Source organism: Mobula birostris, chromosome X, assembly GCF_030028105.1.
Source record: "Mobula birostris isolate sMobBir1 chromosome X, sMobBir1.hap1, whole genome shotgun sequence".
Taxonomy (NCBI): domain Eukaryota; kingdom Metazoa; phylum Chordata; class Chondrichthyes; order Myliobatiformes; family Myliobatidae; genus Mobula; species Mobula birostris.
Window position 1 is genome coordinate 19576701 of NC_092402.1, and position 15071 is coordinate 19591771.

The 15071-nt window shown below is 43.4% G+C and overlaps 1 protein-coding gene across 2 annotated transcripts in view; it reads right to left on the reverse strand.

Moving 5' to 3' along the window:
- The window catches only part of LOC140191385 (plexin domain-containing protein 1-like), a 618167-nt gene that overhangs the window by 292614 nt on the left and 310482 nt on the right, over window positions 1–15071 (reverse strand). For both annotated transcript variants that reach the window (XM_072248762.1, XM_072248761.1), the window contains exon 8: window positions 8785–8880. In XM_072248762.1, coding sequence (XP_072104863.1) covers window positions 8785–8880 — 96 coding nt within the window. The remainder of the gene's footprint in view (window positions 1–8784; window positions 8881–15071) is intronic.

Consider the following 15071-nt stretch of genomic DNA (forward strand, 5'->3'; position numbering starts at 1 on the left):
AACTTTGTCTTTCTCAACCAGGTCCGGACAAGCCAGCACTAATGTATAATGGACCTCAGCTATTCCCACATCTGCCTCCGAAAACTCCAGCTTCAATGACAAGTAACCATTGTACGGATAGTCATCTGTACTAAGACCCCAGATCTCTAGCAAACTGGGTGGCATCAGTGGTAAATGCATCAACTGCCTGTTGTAAAATGAATGGTACAGCAGAGTAACCTGAGAGCCAGTGTCAAGTATGGCTCTTGCATAAATACCCTCAATCCATAGCAATACACTGGAACTCGGCCCCACTAAGCCTTCAGGAATAGAGCTTTTTGCTTCAGGGTGTTTCTTGATATGTTGCTGGGAATGCGTTCCCCCTGAGACACCAGGCCTGTTCCCTCACTTGGTCCCTCTGCTTAGGTACCCGGGGGCTCACTCTCCGAGGGTTTTCCTGTCCTTCACACTCCTGCCTGACGAGTTCCTCTTCACTACAGTTATAACAGACAATATTGGTCACTCCCCTTCTCGCAGGACCCCATTCACTTGCACCCCTCTTATTAGTCTGTTCCCTCAGGGGTCCGACTCCCTGTCAGCTTTATTATGCGGGGTGGCCGCACCCACTGATAACAACCGGGACATCTCAGTCCTAAACTCTGCCATGAGCTCCTTCACCACTCCCTGGGGTGGGCTATCAGTGGTCACTTTAGCCAAGGAGGCTACTACCAAGGACTGTACCCTGCTGACAGAGGCCTCCCATGCCTCCATCGCATTCTCCTCCTCTCTTATTTCTCTGGTCAGTTTGACAAACGAAGGAGGGGGGACACGACTTATGAGACATTCAGAGACCCCAAGCGATCAGGTCCTGTGACTTGGTGCCTTTTGTCAATTGGTCCATTCTTAACTGATTCACCTCAGCGGTTTGAATGATAAGCAACTCAGATGCCTCCCTAGCCGGAAAATGTAGGTGGAAAGTTTCTCCCCCTTCTCCTGAAACATGTTCTGAAGCCCTATCATAAGCTCTATTGGGCTTCCTGTCAGGCCAAACACATTTTCTAGCACTTGCATGTAGCCTGCCGAAGTAGCAAAGGGGTTCTGTGTCTTTATGGATCTCACTCCATCAGCAGCCTTCAAACTTTCACTGTCTTTTTATGGCATCAAATCACTGCCACTTATCCAGCATCTGAGAGGTCTGCTCTAACCACATCTCATACTCCTCTTTCCCCTCGGGGATGGGCTTCATTCCTGAGAACATTATCGGCTTTTGATGGCTAGAACCCTCTGCCTATGCACTGGGCCATTTATTTGCCAGAGGTAAGGGTTGATACCAACTCAGAATTCTCACTCCTCATTTGGGGACTCATTAGACATTCCAAATCAGACCACTCCTTCCCCTCACTCTGCAGAAATGAGAGCAACCAGTCTTTGAAATCTCCACCCCCTGTTATGGGAGACTCGGCTTGTGATTCAGCACATTCACCTCACTACCCTCCTCCCGGAAAGTATGGACAGCCCATGGGCCCCCCTCTCCCGGGCCCCAATAGTACCAGACAGTTCTACTGCCGTTATGTCAGTGCTAGTCTGAACTAGAACAAGGTCTTTGCCTGTCATTTTATCAACCCCCTGCTCCACCCCTGCGGCATCCGTAACCATGTGCAGTGCCCTGGTTCACATCTTTACTGTTATGCTGTATGTATTTCATTTAGCAGCTCTGTAATAGCAGTCTATTCTGCTTTCAGCTTGTTTCGGTTATTGTTGAAGATAAGGAATGTGTGCCATCCAATTAGTGGGAGGTTCTCTTGGTGAGAGAATGTGAGGTTGGTCTTGGGCTTGTGTTTAGCGGAAGATGGAGAGAGAAGACAGTGGAGAGACACTAGAGAGACGATACTCCCACAATGAAACACTCTGGTTTCCTTGGCTGTGTAAGCCTAGGGAAGACAATTTCCGGCCCTGCCAAATATATGAGATTGAGGTGCGAGCCCACCGCCCCCCAACCAAACCCCGGTTTGTGTGGATGCTGTGTAATTCGCTACCCTGTTACAAATTAGTGCCACAAAATAACAGACAGCACACTGCATACAATTAAAGGAATTATATTTATGAATCTTAACCAAAGGGTTAGTAAAGAATAACAAAAAGAAAAGGGCCCATTCTAATTAAACAGTTAAATGTGCACAAGTTGGAGCTCATCTTGAACTTCTCTGTCACTCACACACTGACCCTTAGTCAACGTGAATGCCCACACCACCTTCCGAACGTCACTCGCAATCCATCTCGAACAAATAGGTCTCCCACCGGATCGTATGCTATGACTGGTTCTCCCCAGCGTCTTCTCTTTCCAACTCCCGCTGAACACAAACCCAAGACCAACCTCATATTCCCAAACCAAGAAAACCTCCTGCTAATTGGATGGCACACATTCCTTATCTTCAACAATAACCCAAACAAACTGAAAGCAGAATAGACTGCTATTACAGAGCTGCTAAATGAAATACATACAAAAATTGAAAACCTACAGCATAATACAGCCCCTTTGGCCCACAAAGTTGTGCCGAACATGTCCCTACTTTAGAAATTACTAGGGTTATCCACAGCCCTCTATTTTTCTAAGCTCCATGTACCTATTCAAAAGTCTCTTAAAAGACCCTATCGTATCCGCCTCCACCACCATCGCCGGCCGCCCATTCCACGCACTCACCACTCTCTGCATACAAAAACTCACCCCTAACATCTCTTCTGTACCTTCTTCTAAGCACCTTAAAACTGTGCTCTCTTGTGGCAGCCATTTCAGCCCTGGGGAAAAGCCTTTGACTATCCACACGATCAATGCCTCTCATCATCTTATACACGTCTATCAGGTCACCTCTCATCCTCTGTCGCTCCAAGGAGAAAAGGCCGAGTTCACTCAACCTATTGAAATATCTGCAGCATAACAGTAAAGATGTGAACCAGGGCATTACACTTGGTTGGTCAGTCAATTGGTTGGTCGGTTGGGTGTGCTATGGTGCGCGGCTCAGCTTCTAACTCACCAAACCCTTTCTATCATGTAAAGACAGCCGTGGAACACTCTCCACTTAGCCTGAGGAGTGGAGCACTTGACAAACCATGGCAAAACAGCCCACTGATTGGCACAGAACAACATTGACATCCTTCGCCCACTGTCCACTGAGGCTAGTGTGTGTGCAAAGTACAGAACTCTAACTGGAACATAAAACAGTACAGCACATGAAACAAGTTCTTCTTCCCACAAAGTCTGCACTGAGATGATATGATTAAAACTAAATCTCTCTGCCTGTACATGATCCAAAACCCTCTATTCCCTGCAACATTCGTGTGACTACCTAACAGTCTCTTGAATGCCAGTATTATATCTGCTTCTACCACTAGCCCTGGTGGCCTGTTTCAGGCACTCACCACTCTCTGTAGTAAAAAAAACTTTGCCCTTTTCACCTTTAATGCATGTCCTGTAAAATGTGATATTTCTATCCATGGGAAAAGAATTGTGACAGTCTTAACTATCTATGCTTCTCATAATTTTATAAATTTCTACCAGGTTTCCCCTCAGCCTCTGCCACTCCAAAGAAATCAACTCAAGTTTGTCCAAACTTTCCTTAAAGCTCATGTCTTCAAATCCAGGGAGGAACGTGATAAATTCTTTGGCACAGGGGTCCCCAACCCTTTTTGCACCGCGGACCGGTTTAATATTGACAATATTCTGGCGGACCAGCCGACCCGGGGGGGGGGGGGGTGCGGTGTTCAAGCAGGGATAAACTCACCTCAACATGTCTTTTACAGTTAGGGTTGCCAACTTTCTCACTCCCAAATAAGGGACAAAAGTAGCAGTCAAATCCCGGGACACTTTACCCCAGGAAAGGATACCATGACCATGAAGCCTCGCGCGGGCACCTGTGTGCGCATGCGTATACGTGCTGATTTTTTTCCACACAAATCAGTTTTGCCTTCATCTTCCCCACTATACTGTACATACAATATTTCTACTTTATATAGGCTGTGTATTTATCATATCATTCCTGCTTTTACTATATGTTAGTGTTATTTATTTTCGGTTTTATGTGTTATTTGGTATGATTTGTTAGGTTATTTTCTGGGTCTGGGAACGCTCTAAAATTTTTCCCATATAAATTAATGGTAATTGCTTCTTCACTTTATGCCATTTCGGCACAATAGGAATGCTCTACCTTAGCAGGGGAAATACAGGACAAACCAATTTAGCCCAATATACGGGATGTCCCGGCAAATACGGGATGGTTGGCAACCCTATGTTCAAGTTCAACAGTGCATGACAGGGAATGAGGAAAGATGCAGCTGACTCGTATCATTTCCTCACGGCCTGGTAGCACATGCTTTGTGGCCCGATAGCTGGGGACTGCTGCTTTAGCACGTTTTCCAAACCCGCTACATCTTTCTTGTAATGGGGCAATCAGAATTGCAGGCAATACTCCATGTACTACACATAATGCTCCAATACTCACTGCCACACTTCAGCAAGCTAATGTACCATTGGAACTGTATCACTGTTTCGTCATGAGCGTTGGGTAAAAATCCTGGAATTTCCAACCAAACAGCACTATGTGAGCCACTGAGCATTTGATCACTCTGGGCCTGTACTTGCTAGAGTTTAGAATAATGAAGGAGGTCTCCTTAAAACCTATTGATTATTGAAAGTTCCCGACAGAGTGGATGTGGAATGGGAGATTCTACAACTGGGGGCACAACCTCGGAATAGAAAGAGGTTCCTTTAGAACAGAGATGAGGAGGAACTTATTCAGCCAGAAGGTGGTGAATCTGTGAAATTCATTGTCACAAATGTCTGTGGAGGCCAAGTCATTGGGTATATTTAAAGTGGTGGTTGACAGGTTCTTGATTGGTCAGGGCATCAATGGTTATGGGGAGAGGTAAGGAGAATCGGGTTGAGAGGGTAAATAAATCAGCCATGATGGAATTGCAGCGCAGACTCGATGGGCCAAATGGCCTAATTCTGCTCCGTGTCTTATGCTCTTCTGGTCTTCACCAAAAGGATTGCAGCAGTTCAAAGCAGAAGCTCATTACCATCTTCTCAAAGGCAATTAATGAGGGGCAATAAATAATGAGACACTTGTAAGAGAAAAATATGAAGAAATAAAGTCAATCTGCACTCCCTCCTTCCTAAGGTGTGGTGCCTAAAACTGCTTACACTGATATATACTTTAGCTTTCTAAGAATCAATCTACACATATTTGCAATTCTAAACTTAAAAATTCTTTCCAAGATCGAAAAGGGAAGCCATGATTGTGTGGCGGTTAGCGTGACACTACTACATCTCGGGGTGTTGGAATTTGGAGTTCAGAGCTCAGTTCCGATGTTCTTCGTAAGAACATTTGTACATTCTTCGCACGAGAGCATGAGTTTCCTGCATGTGCTTTGGTTTCCTCCCACAGTCCAAAGACGTACTGGTTGGTAAATCAATTGGTCATTGTTAATTGTCTTGTGATTCGGCTAGGGTTAAATAGGTGGGTTGCTGGGTGGCCCAGCTTGTTGTGTCGAAAAGGCCTGTTCTGCACTGCATCTCTAATAAAATAATTAATTAACAGATAAATGAATGTATGAATAAATAAATAAACAAGCAAGTAAATAAATAAATATGTCTTTTGAAGCTTGTTAGTTGTTTGCACAGTTTCCTGCTACAAGAATACTAATTATAACGGTACTGTGAAATATGTCCCTGTCTGACTGTGGTCTGACAATGAATCCAGCTAGCAATGATGAAGGATAGCAGAACACTTTGTCAATTAAGCAGCATCAGCGACTGAAATAATGAGCTCTCTGGGCAGGCTCACTCACTGGTCTGCATTTACATCAGTACAGGCCAGTACTTCTTAACACCGCAGCTACATCAAGTTGGAAAATGAGCCAATTTCTTTATGGTGATAGATTCTATCAAAGTTGCATCTACAAGGATGGTTCTGGTTTCTTCCCCCTTCCTTTCCAGTTCTGATGAAGGGTCTGGGTCTGAAATGTTCACGTTTATTCCTCTCCACATATGCTGCCCAAACTGCTGTGTTCATAGTCATAGTCATAGTCATAGTCATACTTTACTCATCCTGGGGGAAATTGGTTTTCGTTACAGTTGCACCATAAATAATTAAATAGTAACAAAACCATAAATAATTAATTGTAATATGTAAATTATGCCAGGAAATGTCCAGGACCAGCCTATTGGCTCAGGGTGTCTGACCCACCAAGTTTGTAAAGTTTGATGGCCACAGGCAGGAATGACTTCCTATGACGCTCTGTGTTGCATCTCAGTGGAATGAGTCTCTGGCTGAATGTACTCCTGTGCCCACCCAATACATTATGTAGTGGATGGGAGACATTGACCAAGATGGCATGCAACTTAGACAGCATCCTCTTTTCAGACACCACCGTGAGAGAGTCCAGTTCCATCCCCACAACATCACTGACCTTATGAATGAGTTTGTTGATTCTATTGGTGTCTGCTACCCTCAGCCTGCTGCCCCAGCACACAACAGCAAACATGATTGCACTGGCCACCACAGACTCGTAGATCATCCTCAGGATCGTCTGGCAGATGTTAAAGGACCTCAGTCTCCTCAGGAAATAGAGACGGCTCTGACCCTTCTTGTAGACAGCCTCAGTGTTCTTTGACCAGTGCAGTTTATTGTCAATTCGTATCCCCAGGTATTTGTAAGCCTCCACCATGTCCACCCAGGGGTCACCGGTTTCTTAACTCTCCTCAGGTCTACCACCAGCTCCTTAGTCTTTTTCACATTAAGCTGCAGATAATTCTGCTCACACCATGTGACAAAGTTTCCTACCATAGCCCTGTACTCAGCCTCATCTCCCTTGCTGATGCATCCAACTATGGCAGCATTCCTCCAGCATTTTATGTGCATTGCTCTGGATTTCCAACATTCATAGAATCCTTTGTGTCTACAAGAATGGTTCTTATTTTAGGATTCCATCTCAGTGAAGGGGCATGTCTGGAATAGTTCCATGGCTTTCCTGGCAATTATGTCCCATCCTACCTTTGGAAAGGTTTGCTGGAGGTCATACCAGTGGAGGGGCCTTGATTAATCGCTCAGGGGATCTACTGGTAGGCTTGGCCAAGATGGCCATTCATGGGTCCAGGCAGCAGACAGTCGAGGGCTCTGCTCGAGCCAACTGCCTGCACCTCTTCCAGGGTCGCGTTTGCGGTTGGGTGTCCTTAGAGAGGGAGTATGTGGTCATTTATGAGCGCAGTGTGGGATTTACAGGAATAGTGGACATCCTCCCCCCAGGGAATTGAGTATATTATATATAGTAGTAACCATATTTTAATTTAAAATTGTTATTGTAAATCCTTATATCTTGTGTATTTTATGTGTGAGTAAACTTTTATAGTTCTGTGTAAAAGAAGGGGGGCCCTGATTAACACTCATCACAATGTGGAGTTTGGCCCTGTGAGAAATCTGTGACCTCTCATTAAAGAGAGACTCAAAAACTCAAAAACTGCTGTCACCCTCTGCCAAAGTTCTTGCAACCACTGTGACTCAGGAGCAGTGCAGTCAAGACACCCCGTTGATCCAGTACTTCCCATTAGTTTTCAGAAACTTGGATGTTTCTACAAACGTAGTTAAAATGACCAATAAACTGCCAGCTGTATTAATGTATTCAAATAACCAACTGTAAGTGGATTACTCAACAGATCCTTGTCTCACCTCTATTCAGAATAAGTAGGCCAGGTTCCTGCTTTGCATGATAACCTTTGACATAGGTCCAACCTCGTTTCTGAGAATTCAGCTCTAAAATCCAGTGGACTTTGTACAAAGCAACCCTGCCTTCAGCTTCTGATACCAGCAACCCCATCTTTCTTAAGTGCTTATTTCATGTTATTACTACCAGGTTTAGGAACAGTTTTTATCCTGCAACCATCAGGCGCCTGAGCCAGCATGGATAACTTCACTCTCCTCAACATTGGACTGATTCCACAACCTATGGACTCACTTTTAACAGCTCTACAACTTGTGTTCTCAGTGTTATTTTTTTTATTTCTGCAGTTTGTCTTCTTTGGCAAATTCATTCTCAGTTTTTGTTTATGTATAATTTTCATAAATTCTATTTATTTATTTATTTTTCTATAATGCCTGCAAGAAAATGAATCTCATGTCAGTATATGTTTTTATGTTTATATGTTCTGCTGCTGTCGCCCATCTACTTTAAGGTTCAACATGTTGTGCATTCAGAGGTGCTCTTCTGCATGCCACTGTTGTAACGTGTGGTTATTTGAGTTACTGTTGCCTTCTTGTCAGCTTAAACCAGTCTGGCCATTCTCATCTGACCTCTCTCATTTTTTACCCTCTGAACTGCCACTCACTGGATTGCTTTTTTGTTTTTGACACCATTCTCTGTAAACGCGAGAGACTGTTGTGTGTGAAAATCACAGGGGATCTGCAGTTTCTGAGACACTCAAACCACCCCATCTGGCACCAACAATCATTCCATGGTCAGTTACTTAGATCAGATTTCTTCCCCATTCTGATGTTTGGTCTGAAAAACAACTGAACCTCCTGACCACGTCTGCACGGTTTCATGCATTGAGTTGCTGCTACGTGATTGGCTGATTAGATATTTGCATTAATGAGCAGGTGTACCTAATGAACTGTGTGTATACGTATTTTGATAGTAAATTTACTTTGGTGCCATAAATGGAGAGACATACAGAGGTCACATGGAACAGGAGATGGCACACACAGTGGAGAGCTGTAATGGCGGAATGTACAGAACCCTGAGATTGTAACTTACTGGAAACTGGAGTGAACTCAAAGGCAGAGTTGCTCCTAATCTTTGTCTTGTCCATTTCCACCCTGTGATATTCGTAAATTGTTCGACTCTGGCCATCTGTGAGATATAAACAGAACATATAATTAAGAAAGGAACAGTTGGATGAGATTCCATCCAGGAATCTGTATATCTGTTGGTGGATAGAGAGCCTCTCTCAGTTCCTCAGTTGGATTCCATACTGCAAATTAAATCCATATGCTTTTACTCTGTACCTACAAGATCCAGTGAACCAAACTCTCTCCATATAACTCTCCAACTCCTTCCAGATTTCTGCATTCCTTATTCTTGTAACTCTACCCAGAGTGGATCAATTGATCAGAATCATAGTCAGAATCAGGTTTATCACACTGATATGTGTCAAGAAATGTATTGTTTTTGTGGCAGCAATACAGTGCAAGACATACAAACTACTGTAAGTTACATTACTATCGTTGATATCTCCCTTTATACTCCTGCTTTCGTTGCATTGTGATCACTTGAGTTGAGTATGATGTTCTCCTAAGGGGTTGTCTATCAGTGAGTCCTCAGGTGGCTGTGGAGGCTGATCTGGGACCCACATACTCTGGTGCAGTGTAGACAAGAGTAAGTTGCTGTGGTTAGTGGTTGGGTCTTTTGGTTGTTCAGTCTCTGCTTTCACAGCTGCTGTTTGTTCTGAGGCACAGCGGTGGTCATTCTCATGTAACACAGCTCCCTTTTGAACAGATTTCCTCCAGGTGTATCTGTTGAGTGGAAAATTTTTAGATCTAATGTTGAATTTCTCCAGGCTAATTTTGATGTTTTCTTTGAAGTATTTCCTTGGCCCACCAGGGGCTCACCGCCCTTCCTTCAACTGGGAGTAAAGGATCTGTTTGGGGAGACGTGAGTTAGGCATCTGAATGGCATGACTTGTCATGACATCAGAATTGGTATTGCTTTGTCATGATGGAAATGCTATTCATATTGCTTCCATAACACTGATGCTCATGCATCTTTCTTTCCAGCTGATCCTCAATATCTTTGGTCAGATCCTTTGGTGGTATTGCTCCAGGGATTTCAGGTGTCTATTGTAAATGCTCCATGATTCTGCTCCATACGGTAATGGAGGACATTATGTAAAACAAGACTCCTGCTGTAACTAAGGGCTATATCAATATTTGTACTCTCTTGACATCCCCAATTTCTATTTCTTTCTTCTTATCTTGAATATTTAGCTCTCCTTCACCCCTTAGATAGTGGACAATACTCCACAATATCTGCTACATCATATTAAACCTTTGTCAAGTTATTAAAACAGTTACAAATACTAATAACAGTTAAAACACAGCTTGTATTTTATTTGTAACAGGCACAAAATGCTGGAGGAACTCAGCAGGCCAGGCAGCATCTATAGAAAAGAGTACAGTCGATGTTTCAGGCCGAGACCCTTCAGCAGTTCTGTTGCTTGGATTTCCAGCATCTTCCGATTTTCTCTTGCTTGTGAAGGTAAAGATTAGTTTTATTTGTTATATGTGCACCAAAACATACAGTGAAATGCGTCATTTCAAATCAAGTCAGTGAGGATTATGCTGGGCAGCCTGCCAAAGTTCTGGTGCCAACATAGCATGCCCACAACTCACTAACCCTAACTGTACATCTTTGGAATGTGGGTAGAAACCAGAGCACCTGGACGGAACCCATACACTCACAGGGAGAATATCCAAGCCTCTCACAGGCAGTGGTGGGACTGAACTCTGATCTTACAGCTGGCACTGTAATAGTGTTAGTCTTCCTTTGTTCTCTAATCTTAGTTCCATGAATGTGCATACAGCTTGTACCTAAAGAGGCTGTCTGAATGAACCTCAAGCGCTCAGACTAGCTCAGTCACAGGAAGTGTCAGTGAGAAACTGGTAGAATACAGTGAAACACTTGTCTTACATACTGTTTATACAGATCAAATTACTACACAGTGCATTGAGTTAGAATAAGGGAAAACAATAACAATGCAGAATAAAATGTAAAAGCTTCTGAAGATGTGCAGTGCAGGTAAATGATAAAGTGCAAGATCATAATGAGGTAGATTGTGGGGCCAAGAGTCCTTCTTATTGTACAGGAGATCCATTCAAGAGTCTAATAACAGTGGCCCCTTGACAGAAGAGTCCTTGAGCCTGGTGGTATCTGCTTCCTCCTGGCTTTTGTATCTTCTGCCCGATGAGAGTGGGGGAAAGAGAGATGTCCAGGGTGAGTGGAGATTTTTGATTAATAAGGGAATCAAAGTTTACGAGGAGATGGCAGGAGAATGAGGTTGAGAAGGAAAATAAATCAGTTTATAAATCTGCCCTTGATAGGCAGAATTGCCTAATTCTGCTCCTCTGTCTGAAGATTTTATGGTTTTATGGTTGTAGCATTTGGATGCAAAGAAAATTGCAAACATGAAGGTAAGAATATTTACCAGTTAAAACTAATTAACCCACATCCATTTACGTTTGTATTTATAACTTGACTGAAACTCCTTACAATACAATGACTAATTTGAAAAGCAAGATGCAGCATAAAACTGGCAGCTAATTCTATGTCCCTCAGTGTGTAATTCATCGGTTTTGTTGTACATGTCCTTAATTCTCTCTCAATGAAATTTGCTTGCCCTGAGCTTATCTGCACAATGCCACAGGAGGTCTATTAATATTCTACTTTAAAAGTCATACATCATTCATCTTCTAAAACTCTCAAATTTGCAGTTTGTCGCAGTCCTCCAGTTTATTGACTGCACTGTCTCTTTAGTCACCTGAAAGCATTGCCTGCCTTTGCCGTAAATCTTCTTCCTCTTTTAGCTTACACTTAAGTTGCTAAGCTTATTTCTGATACTTTGTTTAAAGCTAGAGAGTGACCCTGGAATTAATTCTCCATAAATTCATCTCACAAACCATTAAAATCGCAAGCTTCAATCACTGGATTTTAGCTTTCATCAAGTGTTTTCAAGTCCAAGAAATGCTTCCTCCCAATCCTTCCACTGCAGTGCTGTTTAATGGACTTTGATATCATGCTATTCACTGATCTGCTGAATTGAACGCGAATGCTAAGAGGGAACTGGAACTTTCACAGCAAATACAAAACAGAACATGTGCTAATAGTATGAACCAATGCTCCCTCTTTAGGATTGTCACGTTGCCATGGTGGAGAAGCTTGTGAGTTCTGGAGATTCCGAGAGCGATAATGCCTGGAGTTTAGCTCCTGCTAAGGTCACTCATGAAGATAAGATCAAGGGGGTGGTTCTCGACAAAGGGCAGTTCAGCCAACACCTCAGCGATGGAGCTGACGGAAGATGATGATACATCACAATGGCAGTGAAGGGCCCCCAGTCGTCTTGCACTCCATGTCACTGGACCCTGTCCTCAATCTGTCAAGGACAGCGTGGTGGCTGCCCATGCATCAGCATGTTAAATAAAGTCATGTGCAGGTGTTCTCCATTATGGAATAACTTCTTGGAAGAACATCATAAAGGACTTGAGCGATCACAATACTACTACCTCTTTGACACAGTGAGGGGTATGGGGGATATGTAAGGCAGATTTGGTACTGGAACTCACTGTGTGTTAGGCACTATGGAATGAACAAGTGGGCTCCCTCGTAAACTGAGCAGAAATATATCAGCACCAGGCACTAGTGCCTTTCCTTCCTCAGGAGGCTAAAGAGATTTGGCATGTCAAAGTTAAAAGTTCAAAGTAATTTTATTATCAAAGTATATGATATCAAAGTATCAAAGCAGTGTTATGATAATTGTGGGGGATTTTAACATGCGAGTGGATTGGGAAAATCAGGTTGGCACTGGATCTCAAGAGAGAGAATTTGTAGAATGTCTGCAAGATGGCTTTTTAGAACAGCTTGTTGTTGAGCACACTAGGGGATCAGCTGTACTGGATTGGGTGTTGTGTAATGAACCGGAGGTGATTAGAGAGATTGAGGTGAAGGAACTCTTAGGAGGCAGTGATCATAACATGATTGAGTTCACTGTGGAATTTGAAAAAGTGAAGCTGAAATCTGATGTGTCGGTATTTCAGTGGAGTAAAGGAAATTACAGTGGCATGAGAGAAGAACTGGCCAGAGTTGACTGGAAAGGGACACTGGTGGGAAGGACGGCAGAGCAGCAGTGGCTGGAGTTTATGCGAGAAGTGAGGAAGGTGCAAGACAGGTATATTCCAAAAAAGAAGAAGTTTTCGAATGGAAAAAGGATGCAACTGTGGTTGACAAGAGAAGTCAAAGCCAAAGTTAAAGCAAAGGAGAGGGCATACAAGGAAGCAAAAATTAGTGGGAAGACAGAGGATTGGGAGTTTTTAAAACCTTACAAAAGGAAACTAAGAAGGTCATTAAGAGGGAAAAGATGAACTATGAAAGGAAGCTAGCAAATAATATCAAAGAGGATACTAAAAGCTTTTTCAAGTATATAAAGAGTAAAAGACAGGTGAGATTAGATATAGGACCGATAGAAAATGATGCTGGAGAAATTGTAGTGGGAGATAAGGAGATGGCAGAGGAACTGAACGAGTATTTTGCATCATTCTTCACTGAGGAAGACATCAGCAGTATACCGGACACTCAAGGGTGTCAGGGAAGAGAAGTGTGCGCAGTCACAATTACGACAGAGAAAGTACTCAGGAAGCTGAATAGTCTAAAGGTAGATAAATCTCCCAGACCAGATGGAATGTACCCGCGTGTTCTGAAGGAAGTAGCTGTGGAGATTGCGGAGGCATTAGCGATGATCTTTCAAAAGTCGATAGATTCTGGCATGCTTCCGGAGGACTGGAAGATTGCAAACGTCACTCTGCTATTTAAGAAGGGGGCAAGGAAGCAAAAAGGAAATTATAGACCTGTTAGCTTGACATCGGTGGTCGGGAAGTTGTTGGAGTCGATTGTCAAGGATGAGGTTACAGAGTACCTGGAAGCATATGACAAGATAGGCAGAACTCAGCATGGATTCCTTAAAGGAAAATCCTGCCTGACAAACCTATTACAATTTTTTGAGGAAATTACCAATAGGCTAGACAAGGGAGATGCAGTGGATGTTGTATACTTGGATTTTCAGAAGGCCTTTGACAAGGTGCCACACATGAGGCTACTTAACAAGATAAGAGCCCATGGAATTACGGGAAAGTTACATACGTGGATAGAGCGTTGGCTGATTGGCAGGAAACAGAGAGTGGCAATAAAGGGATCCTATTCTGGTTGGTTGCCGGTTACCAGTGTTCCACAGGGGTCCGTCTTGGGGCCGCTTCTTTTTACGTTGTACATCAACGATTTGGATTATGGAATAGATGGCTTTGTGGCTAAGTTTGCTGATGATATGAAGATAGGTGGAGGAGCCGGCAGTGCTGAGGCAACGGAGAGTCTGCAGAGAGACTTGGATAGATTGGAAGATTGGGCAAAGAAGTGGCAAATGAAATACAATGTTGGAAAGTGTATGGTTATGCACTTTGGCAGAAGAAATAAATGGGAAGACTATTATTTAAATGGGGAAAGAATTCAAAGTTCGGAGATGCAATAGGACCTGGGAGTCCTCGTACAGGATACCCTTAAGGTTAACCTCCAGGTTGAGTCAGTGGTGAAGAAGGCGAAAGCAATGTTGGCATTCGTTTCTAGAGGAATAGTGTATAGGAGCAGGGATGTGATGTTGAGGCTCTATAAGGCGCTGGTGAGACCTCACTTGGAGTACTGTGGGCAGTTTTGGTCTCCTTATTTAAGAAAGGATGTGCTGAAGTTGGAGAGGGTTCAGAGAAGATTCACTAGAACGATTCTGGGAATGAGAGAGTTAACATATGAGGAATGTTTGTCTGCTCTTGGACTGTATTCCTTGGAGTTTAGAAGAATGAGGGGAGACCTCATAGAAACATTTCGAATGTTGAAAGGCATGGACAGGGTGGATGTGGCAAAGTTGTTTCCCATGATAGGGGAGTCTAGTACGAGAGGGCATGACTTAAGGATTGAAGGGCGCCCATTCAGAACAGAAATGTGAAGAAATTTTTTTAGTCAGAGGGTGGTGAATCTATGGAATTTGTTGCCATGGACAGCAGTGGAGGCCAAGTCATTGGGTGTATTTAAGGCAGAGATGGATAGTTATCTGAGTAGCCAGGGCATCAAAGGTTATGGTGAGAAGGCAGGGGGTGTGGGACTAAATAGGAGAATGGATCAGCTCATGATAAAATGGCAGAGCAGACTCGATGGGCCGAATGGCCGATTTCTGCTCCTTTGTCTTATGGTCTCATAGTCTTATATGTATGTCACTGCATACAATCCTGAGA